Source organism: Lissotriton vulgaris, chromosome 11 (genome assembly GCF_964263255.1).
Source record: "Lissotriton vulgaris chromosome 11, aLisVul1.2, whole genome shotgun sequence".
NCBI lineage: Eukaryota > Metazoa > Chordata > Amphibia > Caudata > Salamandridae > Lissotriton > Lissotriton vulgaris.
This window is the reverse complement of record NC_141699.1, coordinates 539,630,529-539,649,756: the sequence shown is the minus strand read 5'-3', so window position 1 is coordinate 539,649,756 and position 19,228 is coordinate 539,630,529. Positions and strand designations below refer to the sequence as shown.

The window sequence follows — 19,228 nt, the reverse complement described above, 5'->3', positions numbered from 1 at the left end:
ACACTTAGAGGTGGAGGGAAGCGTTGGATGTTTAATGGAGGAGTCACAACTGGCTCTGTAGGCATAAACCTCTTTCCATTCATAGTTTTTGTAAATTGGGGTTATTAAGTTACCTTGTTTATTTGAATCACCAGTTTCCCCTGGCATTGGGTATTTAGAATAATTTTTGCAGGATGTTCAGTAGTATGCCATTTATGGCCCCGTGAAATGATGCAGAGAGCTTCCAAAGACATATGTCTGTGAGTTGGTAACAGCAGACCATGTAAAGCTCTCAAACTATGGCTTCGAGGAGACCAGTGAGGGTGTACTCTTATTGTTGCGCTGGTGACTCAAGACGTAGTTAGTTAGCGGAATCGAGTTTAGAGGGTCCAAGTGGGATGATTAACTGTATACTTTGTGGGAATCCAAAAAGATTAAGTATTCTTCTTAGGAGCCTCAACAGGCTGAGACGAATTGACCATGAGTTCTAATTGCAATGCTAGGAATAGATTAGAGCTAGGTAAAATTCTCTGATATTTGTTGGCTGGTGTAGATGCTAGGGGTTCCTTAGTTTAATAGTATGGTTTCTATAGTAAGGTTGAATTCTCGTACATTAGAATCTGTTTTTGAAGGGTTACGTTGAAAGTGGTTTGTTTTATCCAATGCAGTTGTTAGTTATAAAGAGACAAGGGCATATAGTGTTGCTTTTAGCATGCGTCTGTTATGATGTGACTGTGGTGAGGCTGAGATCGTAAAGGTGCCTATCCTTTGTAAATAGTTGTGTGGCTTTGGGTATGTTGGATTTGGAGGTATGCTCTTCCCTTAGGGATCATGAGGTGCCTCTTGTGTGCTTGGGTTTAGATGTGTGTTTTCCCCTAAGAAATTAAGATTTTCGATTGAGCAGGTTAATTTTAAAGGAGAGCTATTCCATGGACATGAAAGTGTTGCTCTACTGGGGCATGCAAAGGTGCTAAATTTCAGACATTCTGTCTTACCTCCTAATAAACCTACACAAATGGAGAAGGCAGGTCTGTTTTATAGTTGCTGTAGTCTTGAAATGGTGGTGTTAACTCTTTCTTTTTATAACTTTTCAGGAGCCTAAAGAAGAAATTGCAATCAAGCAGTGCCGTCAGGAACTTAGTCCACGGAACAAAGAACGCTGGTGCCTAGAGATCCAGATAATGAAGAAGTAAGTGTAAACTACTTCCCTTCTTGGCACTGTGTCATTTCCTGTGATTAATTTTATTTTAGGAGCTTGCATGAGTTTGTTTCTGTGATTAAATCTGTATGAGGAGTACATGCATACGTTTTCCTCTTTGGGGAAATTTAGGTTTAAATCATTTTTATTGCAGCAACACAAGAAAACAAAACTTTCATTGCATATGAAGTATACATCTGCGATGGTTGAAGGCGTGCGCCGGTTTCTAAAGCCTTCTAGGTGACATTCCCAGATGAGACCAGCCAGCAGAGTGATATAGATATAGAAAGTGGTGCAAAACAGGATGTAACCTCCCCCTGAAAGCCCCCCCTCCCCCCCCAACTCTCCAGACCAGTCATCTCCCCCCACCCACCGTCCCGTGCTTAGCTTTATCCCACCCCTTTTCTCCCCGCCGCCACCCTGGAGCAATGTCTCGTCCGAAGTCCTTTCATGAATCCGTCCCCTCAGGTGCAGTGAGTCGTAATAGACGCAGATATCTCGGGCAAGTGATTTCCCGAAATTCAGTGACCAGCAAGGAGTGGAACGGCTGCCAAAGTTCATCAAACTGATCAATATCACCAGCTAAAGTAAGGGACAACTTCTCCATCCCCAGTACGTGCCACAACCTATGTAACCATCCTGTAAGTGAGGGGACTGTAGTGGTGCGCCAGTGTGTAAGGATGTTCTGCACCGCAGAGCCCAGGGCAATAGCAATCTGACTCCCCCTGCGGGAGCGCAATGTGTATGTCATTCGGTTCGGGAGCCCAGGAGAATGTATGCAGGGAAGCGAGGCAGCTCGGTCTCAAAGTGTGTGTCAATGTCCTCTATTACCTGCTTCCAGTAGGAGTGCAGACGCGGACATTCCCATAAGATGTGCGATAATGTGCCTACTTGCCCGCATTCTCTCCAACAGGTGTTATCTTTGCTGCGGTCCATCTCGTGTATGCGTTCCGGGGTATAGTACCAGTAGGTCGTCACCTTGGTTAGTGTTTCGGTGAGCCCCGTATGGTATGCAGAGTGGCAAGCCCTATGTGAGATCTGATCCCATTCCTTATGGCTCAACGTCCTGCCCAATTCCCGCTCCCAGCGTTCCCTACCCGGGTTGTAGAGGTGTATGGGCGGTGGTTGTAAGAATTTATAGAGGTCAGATATCAGTTTTGCGTCCGATGTGCCGGTTAAGAGCCACCGTTCGTAAGGTAGCAGTTTCCTATCAGCCGTGTCCCTCACTTGTGGGTGTAGTGCCCAGTGGCGAACTTGCATGTAGTGCAACCGTTCCGTCTCTGGCTGTGTGTATTCTTGCCTGAAGAGTGCGAAGGGAATAACGCCCTCCGGACCATACATGTGGCATAGGGCCCTACACCCCGCAAGCCTCCAGTGTGCAAAGGCCCCCTTTTCCATCATCGGTGTGAAATCCGGGTCAACCAGTGGAGTCAGCGGGGAAGGGAAGGTGGTGAGCTCATGTATAGTGTTAGTGGCGTCCCACGCTTGCAGGGGGGTTTTCGTGATAAAGGAAGCATATAAATTAGCGGGTTGGTGGGCTTTGCGCAGAAAGGGTATTTCCTGTAAGGGGTGTTCCGCCACCGCCTGATCCTGGAAGAGCAAGTGCTTATCTGACTCCCACTTGCTCCATTCCACCAGGTAGCGTAACTGAGCGGCCTGAAAATATTTCTTCAGGTCTGGTGCTCCCTGCCCTCCGGCCTCTGGGGCTAGGGTAGACAGCGCACTCTTCATTCTAGGTTTCCGACCCTGCCAAATAAACCGTGACAGGTCTGCCTGTGTTTCCTGAAGCCATCCTGCCGGTGGCTGCAGCGGCAGAGCTCTAAATAGATAGAGAATTTGGGGCAGGACTGTCATCTTGACCACAGCTATTCTACCCAGCCAGGAGAGGGTGCCGCGCCACCAGCGACCCAACTCCTCTCTAATCTTCCCGCTGAGCATGGTATAGTTGGCTTTCACCATGGCCGTCAGAGTGGGGGCCAGCTGGATCCCCAGGTATGGCACGAGGTCTGACGACCATTGCAAGGGGAAGAGGTCTTGTAAGTAGGCTTTGGTGGTAGGAGCGAGTGACAAATCCAAAGCTATAGATTTATCCATGTTCATTTTGAAACCCGCAACTTTCGTGAAGGCGTCTAGCTCCGCAATGCAGGCCGGTAGGGCCGTTCGTGGGTTCTCCAATGACAGTATGACATCGTCGGCGTAGAGACTGATTGTGTGGGTGAAGCCGCCAAACCTCACCCCTGTTGCTGCAGGAGTCTGTCGTATCCTTTGAGCGAAGGGCTCCATGTATTAGGCGAGGAGCAGGGGTGACAACGGGCACCCCTGCCTCGTGCCTCTCTCAATCGTGAAGCTCTGCGAGCTGTACCCATTCACGCGCACCACTGCCGAGGGGACTTTATAACAGTTAAATATGAGGGAGCGGAACTTCTCCCCGATACCCACCTTCATCAGGACCCGTTCTAAGTACGGCCAGTGGACTCGATCAAACACCTTTTCGGCGTCTACCGACAGCAACATTCTCTCCCCGGGGAGCCGCGAGGCCTTCTCTATGAGATGGACAATCCTCTTGGTATTACCCACCGTCTGCCATCCGGGAACAAACCCCGCCTGGTCTGGTTCCATGAGTCCTGGCAAGTGGAGGGCCAGCCGAGCCGCTAGGATCCCAATATATAACTTGAGATGCACTTGATATTGGCCGGTAGGAGCTGCACTTGGTTCTGTCTTTCCCCAGCTTGGGGATGACCGTAAGAGAAGCCCGTAGGAGGTCAGGCGGGATAGCGCCCGGTGCAGAAAAAGAATTGAAAAGGCGGACGAGGATCGGCGCCAGCGTTGTGCAAAATGTTTTATAAAAGAGAGACGTGCAGCCATCCGGGCCCTTGCCATGTTTGACCTTGGCAATGGCTGAGATCACCTCCTCGATGCGGATATCCCTATCTAGATACTCCGCCTGCGAAGGCGTCAGAGAGGGAAGAGTGACCGAGTCTAGGTATGCCGCCATTGCGGAATCGTCAAGAGGGCCACCCGTGTAAAGAGTCTCATAGAAGTTGCGGAAAGTATCCGCGATTTGAGCATCCTCCGTGCGTAAGGCTCCGTCAGGCCCAGCGATCTCTTTCACCAACTGCCGTTGGCGCGTAACCCGGAGCCTATTCGCCAGAAGTCGGCCACATTTGTCTTCCCCTGTATAGTAGGTGTGTCGCAGACGCAGGGCCGCGTATTCCACTCGGTCCATATCCAGGTCCGCCAGGAGTTTCCTCGCCACTTTAAGTTGCTTCCAGATTCTGGGAGCTCCCGTTCGTTGATGCATTTGTTCGAGTTTGTGCACCCGCTGGGTAAGCTCGTCTCACTTGCATTGCCTATCCCTGTTGTCTGCTGCGGAGAGGGCTAGAAATTCGCCCCTGACCACAGCTTTCATGGCCGCCCATTGTGTCGCTAAGGATGTGTCTGTGTTGGCATTGTGAGACAGGTAATCACGAATAGTGTCCTGGATGCGCTTCACCACCGCTTTTTTATGCAGTAAGGTGTCCCGGAGACGCCAGACCCTGGGGGTGTGTGATATAGGTGGCAGCTGGAGCGTGGTAGTGACGGGTGCGTGGTCTGACAGGGAGAGGACTCCCATCTCCGTTGTAGTAGCTAAGGCGCACACCTGCTCTGTGACCTTTGGGGAAATGTAAAAGAAATTGGGACAGATTGATAAATTTTGCTGAACAATATTAGTATTCAATCTTTTTTATTGAAAGAGTTTACAGCACACATGACAAACTTACAGGCAGATTTGGTCATTTGGCTTTGGTATCGCTTACCAAAGCCAAGTCCAAGTCTTGCAAGACAGACGAAGTCCATCCACATTAGAACAGATTGTGCCATTGCCGAAAGATATTATTTGTGCAAGATCGAGCCAAACAAACCAAAACTTTCAGGAAAGAGATCCCTCCCCTTTACCCCCACCCTCCACCTGTGTTCCAAGTCCACCTTCTGTAACATCTAAGCCATTCATACATTCCGGTCCTGCACCTCCTGTATCGGCTCCGAGAGACGCAGCAAGCGAAGTAATCGAAGACAAGTAACCTCCCTGAAATCATAGGCCAACAAAGACAAGAAGGGCTGCCACAGCTCCACATACTTGGCTCCCTCTCCTGCCATGGTCAACATAAGCTTTTCCAAACCCAGGACCTGCCACAGGCGGTGGAGCCAGCCATTAAAAGTTGGAACATGGGCTGTCCGCCAGTGGGAGAGTATATTTTGCATTGCTGAACCCAGTGCTATAGCTATCAGGCGGCCTCTGCGTGAGCGCAGTGGGTAAGTCAGAGGGTTTGGGAGGCCCAGTTGAACATATGAGGGGAATCTTGGGATCTCTGTGTCGAAATGCCTGCCTACTTCGTCCAATATCTGTTTCCAATAAGCTTGAAGGTGAACGCCGTCCCAAAGGAGGTGTACTAAGGTGCCCACCTGTCCACAGCCCCTCCAACATACTGCGTCCCTAGTGTGGTCCATGGCATGGATATGCTCAGGAGTGTAGTACCAATAGGTTTCAATCTTAGTAAGGGTGTCCGTGAGGCCCATGTGGTATGCAGAGTGTTGCGCCCTATAATATATGCCCTCCCATTCCTTATGGCTGAGTGATCTGCCCAATTCCTTCTGCCGATTTAGAAAAGGGGGTGGTGATGAACAGAGTGTCTGAGTTAAACAGACCACTCTTACCCAGTCCAAAGATCAGGGCTTGATCCATCACCGTTATTTATCTCACTGCCCCATCCCAGCTCAGAACCTGGCTATATGCAAATCAGTCTGTCCCTGGCCCAGTGCATCATGGGAACAGGGCAGACTAAACTACCAAGCCAATTCTTCACCAGAAAGGAGACAAGCTACCGGGGACCGGTTTCTGGCATTTCAGCCTTCTTCGGCCCGGCTTGCTTGAATCCTGATGGAGCAGTGAGAAAGGGACTCATGTCTGAGTATACCCTGCCACACCTATAGTGGCCAAAAACGATTTAGAAAAGGGGGTGGTGATGAACAGAGTGTCTGAGTTAAACAGACCACTCTTACCCAGTCCAAAGATCAGGGCTTGATCCATCACCGTTATTTATCTCACTGCCCCATCCCAGCTCAGAACCTGGCTATATGCAAATCAGTCTGTCCCTGGCCCAGTGCATCATGGGAACAGGGCAGACTAAACTACCAAGCCAATTCTTCACCAGAAAGGAGACAAGCTACCGGGGACCGGTTTCTGGCATTTCAGCCTTCTTCGGCCCGGCTTGCTTGAATCCTGATGGAGCAGTGAGAAAGGGACTCATGTCTGAGTATACCCTGCCACACCTATAGTGGCCAAAAACGATTTAGAAAAGGGGGTGGTGATGAACAGAGTGTCTGAGTTAAACAGACCACTCTTACCCAGTCCAAAGATCAGGGCTTGATCCATCACCGTTATTTATCTCACTGCCCCATCCCAGCTCAGAACCTGGCTATATGCAAATCAGTCTGTCCCTGGCCCAGTGCATCATGGGAACAGGGCAGACTAAACTACCAAGCCAATTCTTCACCAGAAAGGAGACAAGCTACCGGGGACCGGTTTCTGGCATTTCAGCCTTCTTCGGCCCGGCTTGCTTGAATCCTGATGGAGCAGTGAGAAAGGGACTCATGTCTGAGTATACCCTGCCACACCTATAGTGGCCAAAAACGATTTAGAAAAGGGGGTGGTGATGAACAGAGTGTCTGAGTTAAACAGACCACTCTTACCCAGTCCAAAGATCAGGGCTTGATCCATCACCGTTATTTATCTCACTGCCCCATCCCAGCTCAGAACCTGGCTATATGCAAATCAGTCTGTCCCTGGCCCAGTGCATCATGGGAACAGGGCAGACTAAACTACCAAGCCAATTCTTCACCAGAAAGGAGACAAGCTACCGGGGACCGGTTTCTGGCATTTCAGCCTTCTTCGGCCCGGCTTGCTTGAATCCTGATGGAGCAGTGAGAAAGGGACTCATGTCTGAGTATACCCTGCCACACCTATAGTGGCCAAAAACGATTTAGAAAAGGGGGTGGTGATGAACAGAGTGTCTGAGTTAAACAGACCACTCTTACCCAGTCCAAAGATCAGGGCTTGATCCATCACCGTTATTTATCTCACTGCCCCATCCCAGCTCAGAACCTGGCTATATGCAAATCAGTCTGTCCCTGGCCCAGTGCATCATGGGAACAGGGCAGACTAAACTACCAAGCCAATTCTTCACCAGAAAGGAGTCAAGCTACCGGGGACCGGTTTCTGGCATTTCAGCCTTCTTCGGCCCGGCTTGCTTGAATCCTGATGGAGCAGTGAGAAAGGGACTCATGTCTGAGTATACCCTGCCACACCTATAGTGGCCAAAAACGATTTAGAAAAGGGGGTGGTGATGAACAGAGTGTCTGAGTTAAACAGACCACTCTTACCCAGTCCAAAGATCAGGGCTTGATCCATCACCGTTATTTATCTCACTGCCCCATCCCAGCTCAGAACCTAGCTATATGCAAATCAGTCTGTCCCTGGCCCAGTGCATCATGGGAACAGGGCAGACTAAACTACCAAGCCAATTCTTCACCAGAAAGGAGACAAGCTACCGGGGACCGGTTTCTGGCATTTCAGCCTTCTTCGGCCCGGCTTGCTTGAATCCTGATGGAGCAGTGAGAAAGGGACTCATGTCTGAGTATACCCTGCCACACCTATAGTGGCCAAAAACGATTTAGAAAAGGGGGTGGTGATGAACAGAGTGTCTGAGTTAAACAGACCACTCTTACCCAGTCCAAAGATCAGGGCTTGATCCATCACCGTTATTTATCTCACTGCCCCATCCCAGCTCAGAACCTGGCTATATGCAAATCAGTCTGTCCCTGGCCCAGTGCATCATGGGAACAGGGCAGACTAAACTACCAAGCCAATTCTTCACCAGAAAGGAGACAAGCTACCGGGGACCGGTTTCTGGCATTTCAGCCTTCTTCGGCCCGGCTTGCTTGAATCCTGATGGAGCAGTGAGAAAGGGACTCATGTCTGAGTATACCCTGCCACACCTATAGTGGCCAAAAACGATTTAGAAAAGGGGGTGGTGATGAACAGAGTGTCTGAGTTAAACAGACCACTCTTACCCAGTCCAAAGATCAGGGCTTGATCCATCACCGTTATTTATCTCGCTGCCCCATCCCAGCTCAGAACCTGGCTATATGCAAATCAGTCTGTCCCTGGCCCAGTGCATCATGGGAACAGGGCAGACTAAACTATCTAGCCCTGATCTCTTGACTGGGTGAGAGTATTCTGTTTAATTCAGAGACTCTGTCCCTCACCACCCCTTGTTGTTAATATTTTTGTCCACCCTAAGCGTGGAAGGGTATACTCAGATGTGAGTCCCTTGCTCATTGCACCATCAGGATTCAAGCAAGCCGGGCCGAAGAGGCTGAAATGCCAGAAACCGGTCCCCGGTAGCTTGTTTCCTTCCCAGTGTAAGAATTGGCTTTTGTAGTTTGGTTTGCCCTGTTCCCATCATGCACTGGGACAGGAACAGACTAATTTGCATACAGCCAGGTTCTGAAACTGGGATGGTGCAGTGAGCTAAAAAACAGTGTTGGATCTAGCCCTGATCTCTTGACTGGGTGAGAGTATTCTGTTTAATTCAGAGACTCTGTCCCTCACCACCCCTTGTTGTTAATACAATTCCTTCTGCCAACGCGCTCTCCCGGAGCTGTAGGTGTGAGCAAATCTGACCTATAGCATCCTATATAAATCTGATATCAGTTTTTTGTCTGTCTTGCGAGTGATAAGCCAGTGCTCATACGGGAGGAGGTGTCTATCCTCCTCGGGCGGACCTGGTCATTGAGCGCACAATGTCGTACTTGTAGGTAACACAGTCTCTCCGACTCTGGCATGTCGTATTCCTGCTTGAATTGGGAGAAGGGAATGATTCCCTCAGCTGAATACATGCGATATAGAAAGCGGCACCCCGAGGGCCGCCATCTCGCAAAAGCCGCCGTATCCATACCTGGAGTAAAGTCAGGATGCAGAACAATTTTAACATGAATTTGTTAAAATCCATAGGCACTGAACAGGCCCTCATGAAGAAGAATTTTAATATTTTGATTGTGTTCACAGGAAGATTGACACACCCTTGCCAATTTAAGTTTATGAATATCGTTCTAAACATTGAACTCTTTAGCACAGCTTCCCTAAATTTGTCTAAAACCGTTGGTGCCATGGCTAGCTCAGAAAATGGTCATATTAATTTTCATAGCGTCATTTTCTAATTCTAAATTTGTCTTTCTTTTACTTTCCCCATCCATTCACTTGTTATTGATTCTCAGTCTAAGGTTAGGACTGAAAATTACCTTGGAAGGGGATTCTTGGATAAATAAATGAATAAACAAATCTTACAATCCAGTCAGTACTCGTTTAGGCTAGACAAATTTACCAGGCTTAAAGAACAGCTTTTCTGTTGTTCATGTTAAAAAGACCTTATGGGCTCAGACTGGTAATGGATTGCTCTACCTTATACAGGTTAGGGTCTTGGACAAAAATAGTATCTAATTTACAGTTATATTTGAACATTCAGCTATTTCTGTCCCCAAACATGAGCTTTTCAGTGTAAGAAAAAGCATAGGTTTCTGTCAACTTAAAGCTATGTATTTTCAAAATGTAAACCCAAAACTGTAACACACTATCTGTTTAGTGAAAACACAATTTTGTCCCCGAAATGCCATCTTTTAATTTTTAGTTACTACGTGTTTGGTGCTCAAATACTAGTTAGTCATTTTCCTCAAGGTCTCACATGTGTTAATGACACACATGAATAGATTTGTCTGGCATGCCCTGTATCACCATCTCATAGCATGGATCCCTGTAAAATGCCAAGAATTAACACTGTTATGCCAGGGCTAGCATTACACCAGCAGCAGGCACCTTAATGTCTTGGATGCCCTTAACATATTGGGAATTGGCAGCGTTATGCCATGGCCAACATTTTGCCAAGGACTGGGGCCATCGTGCTATGTAGGCTCACAAAACGTAAAGAATTGGCACTATCAAACAGGGGCGAGTGTTACTCCATGAGTGGTTACCATCATTCAATAGATGCCCACAATACGTCAAGAATTACTGCCATTATGCTGGTGCTAACATTGTACCACGGATATGCACAACATGCTACATAGATGTGCAACAACTTAAAATTGTAATTTCTAATATTTACCCTAGAAGGCTTTGAAGTGTTCCCCTCTTGGCTGCCTTCACATCACACCATTGCTGTTCTGCTTGGCTCTTGGTTACAATTCATGCTGCATGCCAAGTCCTGGGTCACGTTTGCAGGATGATGGCAAAGGCCTTAAGCTACATATTGACTTACTGTACAACAGGCTCTACACTGTAAACAGCACTGTAAGTGTGATGTAGAGCCTGTTATTCACTTGCAGCACCCTGCTGGAGACAAGCGGTGCTTGGTTCCAGGGCCCCAACATTCTTAAAGAGCCCTCATGCACAGGGGCTCTAAGGATCCCCAAACTGTATGTCTGAAGGGTTGAATGTGTAGTCCTAGCCTATCCGATATGGTCAGTGTCTCCCCTATTATCATCCTGAGGTTGTGGCAATCTGACAAAGGTGGCTAGGTAAGACTTCAGATCATCTGAGTGACCATAAATAATTATGATTGGGCTTTGCCCAAATGCTCACATGGGCCAGCAATCCAATTTCCTTTTCTCTTTCTCCCACTTTATATATGTAAATATGTATTTTTAAACTTTCTACTGAATTCACTGTTTTGATGATCTAGCTCTCACTAGTGGTATGTTCTTGTAGCCTCCTACTGGATTCCCTACTGAGAGCAATTGCCTAATCTCACTCTGCGTATGAGTGAAAATCAAAAATACTGTGTGGTTCCCGCTTACGAGTTAGTTTATCCTAGCTAGTTTGAGATATTCTTGGTTGCATAACAGTAGTCGATCATAAGTTCTCTTTGTGATCATCTTGGATGTACGATTGGCAAATTTGTCTTTTTCACAGTCACTTTGAGATATTTGGGATAAGACTATAGGAGACAGGATTAAATAAAACAACACACACTATGTAAGACTTGGAGGGAGCATTAGAGAATGAACAGTCTCTTGGTAAAAATGTTAAAATAATATTCTTTTTTTTTTAAACTTTATTTTTTGCATCAGGAAGCACACGGATATCACCAGCCCTGAGAACATAAATTCCATTTGAACCCCCGAGTCCATATATAGGTTAAAACCTGTATCACGGCCCTTAAGCCCACAATCCGGAGGTCGGGCGGCGCATTCTCGATCAGTCACCAAAACATGTGATATAGTTTTCCTTTCGGGCTTCCCGTGTCACGTCAAATCCCTGCTTTTTATAATCTTCTCCCCTCCCTCCCCCCCAACTGTGTTCTGTAAAACCGAGAAAACATTCCCCAACGTGTAAATTGCCACATCATACCTTTCGTTGCACCATAAAAAGGATTCCCCATCCCCACAATCAGAGTCTCACACTGCTCCGTACTCTCCCTCCCGACAGCACTCCACAGAACATAACATTACTCATCTCGTGTGTAGCCCCTTGGCGCTACTCCCCTCCCCTATCTATGTCGTTACAAAGTCATGTCCAGTCCCAAACCTGTTCGTTGCCCACGGTGAACAGCCTACCCCACTTTACTGTCCCCCTTCAAGACCATGGTATTGTCTCCATTTTGCCCACACTTTTCGAAATTTCCTGGGGCAACCTCTAGCCTTATATGTCACCCTTTCTGCCACCATGTAGAGATCCAAGCCCCTCCTCCATTCCTCTACCTCTGGTGTCTCTGCGGCACCCCAGTGTTTCGCGATGTCCCTCTTGGCCACCACTAGTGCCAGCACTAGGAAAATGAGTAGCGGGCGTGGCAGGTCTACCTCATTTGCCATGCCCAACAACGCCAGCTTGGGGTCCCTTGCCAATTCCACACCCAGGACTTCCCCTAATTCCGTGAAGATGTGCGCCCAGTATATTTGTATTTTGTCGCAAGACCATATGGTGTGGTAAAAATCTCCCTGCTGCTGCTGGCATCTGAGACACGTGGGATGTTATATTCCCTGCCTTGAGGAGACGCACTCTATCGAAGTATGTCCGGTGTAGCACATTTAACTGAATGAGCCGCAGCCTTGACTTGATTTAAAATAATATTCTTAACATAATATTCTTAACAGTACGCAAACATATAGAGAAAATAATGTTATCTGACGCTAAAAGATAGCAGAGATAGAAATTCTTGTTTTTTGTGGGTATAAGTTGAATACTTGCATTTCAGACCTCCACAGTTTCAAAACACACAAATATTTGCAGATGCATGCACCGCATGCTGTGAACCTTGCCATTTTACAAAATATTGTAATAAAAGCTGTAGCTGTTGAAGTAAATAAGCCCCATGGGCCAAATGACTTGCCTAATCCATCATTCAAAACAGACAATGAATATTGTTAAATTGGAATGCTTCTACATGCAATTTGCTTCTTTCTTGGGAAGGTATTATTCTCTAACTCATCTTTCAGCAAGCATTGACTGGGCCATTTTATTTGGCTTTCTTACAATAAAAATGTATTCTCTTCATTGACCTACAGTTTAGAAAAAGGGCCTTGAAGAGATGGTGAGCAGAGCACTTGGGTTTCTAAATGCACTCGCACAGATAACTGCACTGAGGTACAGGAAGATAAAGTCGGTTGACCTAGGGGTATATCATGGCAAGACTAAGATGCACAATGTTCATAAGCTCTTCTATATCAAACTATAGAAATGATATAAATGCGATGGGCGCAAGTTTTGACATTATAGTGAACAAATGTAATACTGAGGGCCGTCTGCTCACTCTGATAAACATAAGTGGAAATGTGATTCAGCATAGTTTTCACCATCTGGAAACCACAAAAATAAAGATGTTGATTGAATCAAACACAAATAGTTGTGTGTTTCACTAAAACTTTTTCTATAACTGTGAAAGGGAGTAATTATGCCAGATAAAGAAATGTCTAATGATACCAGGTCGGACAGTATGTCAAATGACGTTATAATTTGTGTTTTAGTATATCACTTTGTAGTGTGTTTTCTGCTGTTTGGTAGTTCTGTACATAACTGCTTTGATTACCCAAATCAATGTATTAACCTTGGAAGGCAACCTGTCACAACTTGCAGGTTACGCACTGCGATCAACAGCATTACACACATCCTGGACCTCCCTTTGCACTCCAGCAAACAAGCACAGGATATAGAGATGTGATTGTGCTGTAGTTTACCATAGATGATTATTCAGATACAGCAGTGCAGATGGGCAACAGGGTTTAAGATGGGACATGAACTTCCATTGACAAGGGAGAGACTGGTGCATGGAAGACAGAGCATGATCAAGGGAAAAGACCACCATGGACTGGTGTAGATTAGTGGTGTAGACCAGTGGAAGGATGCTAAAATAGACTAAGAGCCTGCAAGAAAGCTGAGACAGTCAAAGTGTTCCGCGTGAAAACTACAGTGAAGCAGAAACATTATTGAACTGCACCGACTTCTTGTTATGGCAACAGGTGGAAAGACAGCTAGAAAAGTATTGGACTCCAATTGAAGATCAAAGGCAACCTAGGACACAGGTGGTGGGGTTGGGCATTGTAGTCTAAACTGAAACTGTCACAGACTGGGCAGAGACAGACAGGGTCTGTGGAAGATAAAAGGAAACCATCATTGCATAGCTATTGTAAAGACAGGCTTTGATTACCAGAAACTGTGTCTCAGAAATAATTATATTACAGTACATCAGAGACAACATAGACCGCCTAAGTCTGACAGAGACTCTAAAAGGGCAAAAGGAAGTTTGAGAGTGGAGACAGTGGTCCAGTGAACAGTGATAGTGGAATACAACAACTGCCTAATAAACCCAAGTGCAAAGGAGAGACCCCTTTAATTTGCCAGAAACCTTTTTTCTTTAATATTTTCCTATTTCTGTGCTAGGTACACTGCATTGGGCTAATGGTGCCAATACATGAAGTGTTTCTCTGAAGGCAACCAATCAGAATATATGGAGTCAAGGATCTAGCTGCAAATTTGCAAACCCACTGCAGTCAATGAGAACAAAGCCTCTCCTATAAAAGTGTATATACCTTTTTGTTTTAAACAGCTTTGTGGATCCAGAGAAGATCTGAAGGACCCACAAATTAATGCATAGTAGTTAAATATAGACACATTTGTCTTTTACACCTTTGCAGTAAAATAGATAAAATTAGTTAAATATTATTATAAAATTCAAAAGATTGACAGTATATTTTAAAATCAGATCAGTAACATTCGAAATCTGTCGCCCTATTTAAGAAATCCATATCTACCAACAGATACACAGGGCTTGGTATTTAATTTAAAAATGTGTTTTTTAAAAATCCTACCTTGTGAATTCATAAAAAGTAAGCGGTCCATAAAACAAAATTGTGTGAAATAATTCCAAGATAATCCCCATCTGTTAGCTTTTCAAAGCCAACCCAACACATTTTTCTAATAGTAGTTTCTCAACAACTACTGTACAGATTTATGTGAAACCAAGCAACACCATATCTTATAGAATAGTTCTAGTTTCATGCCAAATCTGGGCAAATTCTGTTAATGAGGTTTAGCTGTAGTGGATTGCAAACGTTCCCCGAAGTTAAATGGTTTTTTGTGTGTTCAGTTTTTTCCTTTTTAGTTTTTATCTACAGACAGCTTTAGGCTGTCTGTTTTCGAAGACCTCTTGTGGATCCTGTCAATATGTACAGTGGATTTGGGTCAATTCACTACTAATTATTTTTAGGTCTCAGCTAGACAGGACTTGTGCTGTCTCTTCAAGACCGGTTGTATATACTTTGTGGGCTCCAGCCTGCCCATAGGCTTCCCATGTGCTGGCTCCATCATCGCTCTCCTAGTCTTCTTTCCCGTTTGTCCATGGCATGCATTTGTCATGCCTCTTGTTGGGTTTAGCCCTCTCCAATAGCAAGGTACAAGTACTATATAAATTCACGGTCACCATTTTAACATCTGTTCAGGAACTACTTTTTTCTTTCTTTATGAGCCGTCCTAAGGAGTGCACACCTCCTTGCCCATTTCTCATCTGTCTTTTTAGCTAGGTGGCCGGACGAAATGTATCACAGAAGCTGGCGCAAAGTAGCCAGGGGTGTAGTTACTGTGACACATGGTTCTTTAGCGGATCTCCTCTTCACAGGTTGATCCTGCATAGGCAGATAACATGGATACCTCCAGGTAAAATACTAAACTCTGATTTTCCTCCCCCTGGGATTTTTCAGTGGCTGTTTTTGTTTACTATTTATTTTCTGCCCTCTGCGATAACACTGCGGCACCCCCTCAAGAGTGCGCACCGAACCCTATTGGACTAGAGAACCATCTATCGCCTCCTTTGCCGCCTGTCATTTGTCAGCTCTATAGTCATTAAGAACAGAATATGCGGCGAGGCTACCCTCCCTGCATAGATGGCAGGGCTCCACTGTCCTCATTACCGCTGATTGGACGTATGATATCTCTGTTCCCGTCTTTCCTTGGCAGATTCGTTCCCCTCTGGATTCTCTTTCAAGGAGTATGTGTCAGTACCGCCTTCTCCCCAACTAAAGAAGGAAGGACCTTCCCACCAGTGGACTGTGCCGGGTGCAGAGTTGTTGGGCGTTGGCGCCACTATGTCACGTACAAATTGGTCATCAGATCTTCGTTTCAAACCTCATTCTGGGAACCAAACATTTTCCGTCAAAGTTACGTGATCTGGTTTGCACTGTTTAGGGAAGACAGTTTTTATGTAATCATCTGGATGTGTTGCCTATTGGGCGATTGAGGTGGTTACGCAAGGCTCAGTAGCCCAATGGGTGGTATTGGGCAAAATGCAGAACCTAAGATGTCTTCTGCATGCTGATTGGTTAAGAGTGGCAACTATTACTGTGTGCTGCTGAGCTGTTTGCGCTTAGTGTTTATAGTAATTCAGCGGCACGCCTAGAAAACGCCATATAAATGACTATGACTTTTAGCAATGGTAGTATTAATGTGCACAGCATCTAAACTTCCTGCAACCCTATTTCATCAGAGTGTCTAAATGAAGTCACTGCATTATTTCATGTATGCCACATTTTTTAAATTCCTGTAAATGCTGCACATATCTAGGCAGGTAAATCATATGTTCCACCTGGTAAAAACAAAGACACTTTTTTGAAGTTTGCAGAAACGTTTTCATATTTTACGTGATATGTGTTGTATGATTTACATAGCATTTTTTTTCAGGGCTCAACTGGTGTTCCGGCTCTAAGATCTCAACTGCCTTTAATACCCTCCCTTGTAGTGTTACTTCATTTGCCTTCTAACTTTTATTTTGCTTGATTTTTCTTCTCCCCAACTGCCGTGCCCCCATACCGTGTTGTGTAGCTTGACTCACCCCCTGTTGTGTTGATTGACCCGCTTCTCCACCCCCATTGTGTTGCTTATGGGTATCGGGATAACCTCTACAGGTCTCGCCTACCAGACAGGTTTTTTTTATAGAAGAGTTTCTTCTGTTTCATACCAAAAAAGTACTTGCACACTTAAATTGTGTGCTCTTAGCTAAAAGACATGAACATTGACAAAGCCAGTAGCTCTAGCATTACTGAGACCTTTTGGCTTTGCCAGTGCTTGTTTAACTTTCTCATCCATCTCATTTGCTTGCATCCTATATGACGGCTTCATTTCTCTTCTGGTGTTTGCGGCTCCCGTAAAGCATAGATTCTTTCCCATCCTTTAGTTTGGACAAATTGCATCATTTTACTGCTTTCGTTCAGGGTACAGCACCCACTCGTGGTGATGTTGCTCCATCAATTCACTTGTGTTCCCCACCTTCTTAACAATTTCTCTCACTCCTCAGCAGCATTTACTCTCCCTCCTCCCGCTCCACTGCTGCTCCCGCATGACTCCCTCTCATGTCATTTCATTATTATTATTTTTTGAGAGGCCCCAGCATCTGGAATTTGCTGCTGCTTTTCAAAGGTGGGGAATTTCTTTCTTTTTTTTTACTGCCTAGCAGATTGGTGGTGTGATTATTATTACCTAGTAAGGTGACATAGCAGGTCTTGAATATTATCTGGCTGGCATTGGTACCCAATGTAAGTCAGACAAGGTGTTCAAAATGGGGTTCTCTAGTTGGCAATGGGTTGCACCGTTGTCCAAGTAGGGTCCCGTCTTCCTAGTCAGGGTAAGTGGGATCCCTGCTCACCCCTTGAGAGCTTGGCACGACCAGACAGGCTTATCTCAGAGACAGTGTGTAAAGCATTTATGCACACATACAGTAATTTAGTGAAAACACTACAAATGGACACCACACCAGTTTAGAAAAATATGTAGTCTTTATCTAAACCGAACAAGACCAAAACGACAAAAATCCACAAGACAGTAATCAACATGTACTTCTTGGAAGGTAAAAAACAGTTCTGTCCATAGAAAACTATGGGTGCAAAACTTTCTACACAAAGTACCTTGGATGCGTCAAGATCATAAACAAAACAGCCACAAGGAAGGTGATGCATCAGTCCTTATGCGCAGGGAAGATGATGCTTCAGTTACTTACTCCATGGGAGGTGATGCTTCGGTTCATTACTGCCACGCAGGGGAGGTGATGCGTCGGTAATCTAAATGAAGGGGTTTCTTACTGTTCTGAGAGGTGATGCATCAATTTCTTACTGGTGAAGAATTGGCTTGGTAGTTTAGTCTGCCCTGTTCCCATGATGCACTGGGCCAGGGACAGACTGATTTGCATATAGCCAGGTTCTGAGCTGGGATGGGGCAGTGAGATAAATAACGGTGATGGATCAAGCCCTGATCTTTGGACTGGGTAAGAGTGGTCTGTTTAACTCAGACACTCTGTTCATCACCACCCCCCTTTTCTAAATCAATTTCTTACTGCAGCCCTGGTGTCCTTGTAGACTTGGTGCTCAGGTGCGATGTGTGGGGATCGGAAATGCGGCGGCAACAACGCTGTGTTGGTCTGTCCAGCCGCGATCCCGCGTTGGTTCTTGCAGCCGCACAACAGGGCCGGCGTCCGAATCGGTGCAGTGATCTCGGACTTTGTAGATCGATGCACTCAGTGCGGCGTGCAGCAATTTCTACAGCCATGGGCAGGCGCTGGGTCTATTTCTTCAGCGATACTTTGGAAACGGGTGCGGATGTGTCGCTCTTCTCGTAGTTGAATCTGTTTCCCAGCTCCCAACAGCAGGAGCAACCTCCAGAGGCCCAATTCAGCAGCAGGGACCTTCTGGCAGCACAGAACATCCAGATAGGAAGTTCAGGGGAGATGGTGGTGATGTCTTTGTATCCCCGAGACTTGAGAACAAGAGGCACGTTCTACTTCAAGCCCTTGGAGATCTTCCTCAAGCTGGAGACACAGCAAAGTCTTTATCCTCTCATTGTAGAAACCGCTACGGCAGGCTAATCCTAAATAGCACACAGCAAAGGGACAGTACTTCTCCTTCAGTTTCTCCAGTTCTTCTCCTTGGCAAAGGTTCCTCTTGAATTCCAGAAGTAATCTAAAGTTCAGGGGTCTGAGCCCCAACATTTAAGGTCCATTTCTCTTTGTTCTCTGGTGTCAAAGAGGCTCTGTGCTCAGACCAAACCAATTCTGTACTCTCTGGTGCAGCTTCCCAGCAGGCGATGGAGACAGCATTGTATAAGGCAGACCAGGCCTATTCAGGTGAAAAGAAATTTCCTCCTCCTATTTTAAATACAGCCCAGGTCTATTCAGCCCAGCCTTGACTCATCCAGGAAAGGCAGGACACACATCAGACCTACCAGTGGCTGTCTACATGAATGCACATCCCCAGCCCCTGTCACTCCAAAGCCAGTCAGTCAATACACAAATAAGCAGAGGCACAGAATGGCTCAGCAAGAAAATACCTACTTTATAAAAGTGGTGTTTTCAAACGCATGAATGTAAAAATCATCCTTACTAAAAGATGCATCTTTATATACCGAATTCAGGCATACTAAACTTTACCTTCTTATCTAGTCCCAGTGGGAAGTTATATTTATAAGATGTTGTAAATAAACTC

At 45.9% G+C, this 19,228-nt stretch overlaps 1 protein-coding gene across 1 annotated transcript in view; it reads left to right on the top strand.

Moving 5' to 3' along the window:
* IKBKB (inhibitor of nuclear factor kappa B kinase subunit beta) overlaps positions 1 to 19,228 on the top strand; it is a 616,380-nt gene that overhangs the window by 92,803 nt on the left and 504,349 nt on the right. The window contains exon 3 of the mRNA XM_086943580.1: positions 1,074 to 1,168. Within this exon, the coding sequence (XP_086799706.1) occupies positions 1,074 to 1,168 (95 nt within the window). The remainder of the gene's footprint in view (positions 1 to 1,073; positions 1,169 to 19,228) is intronic.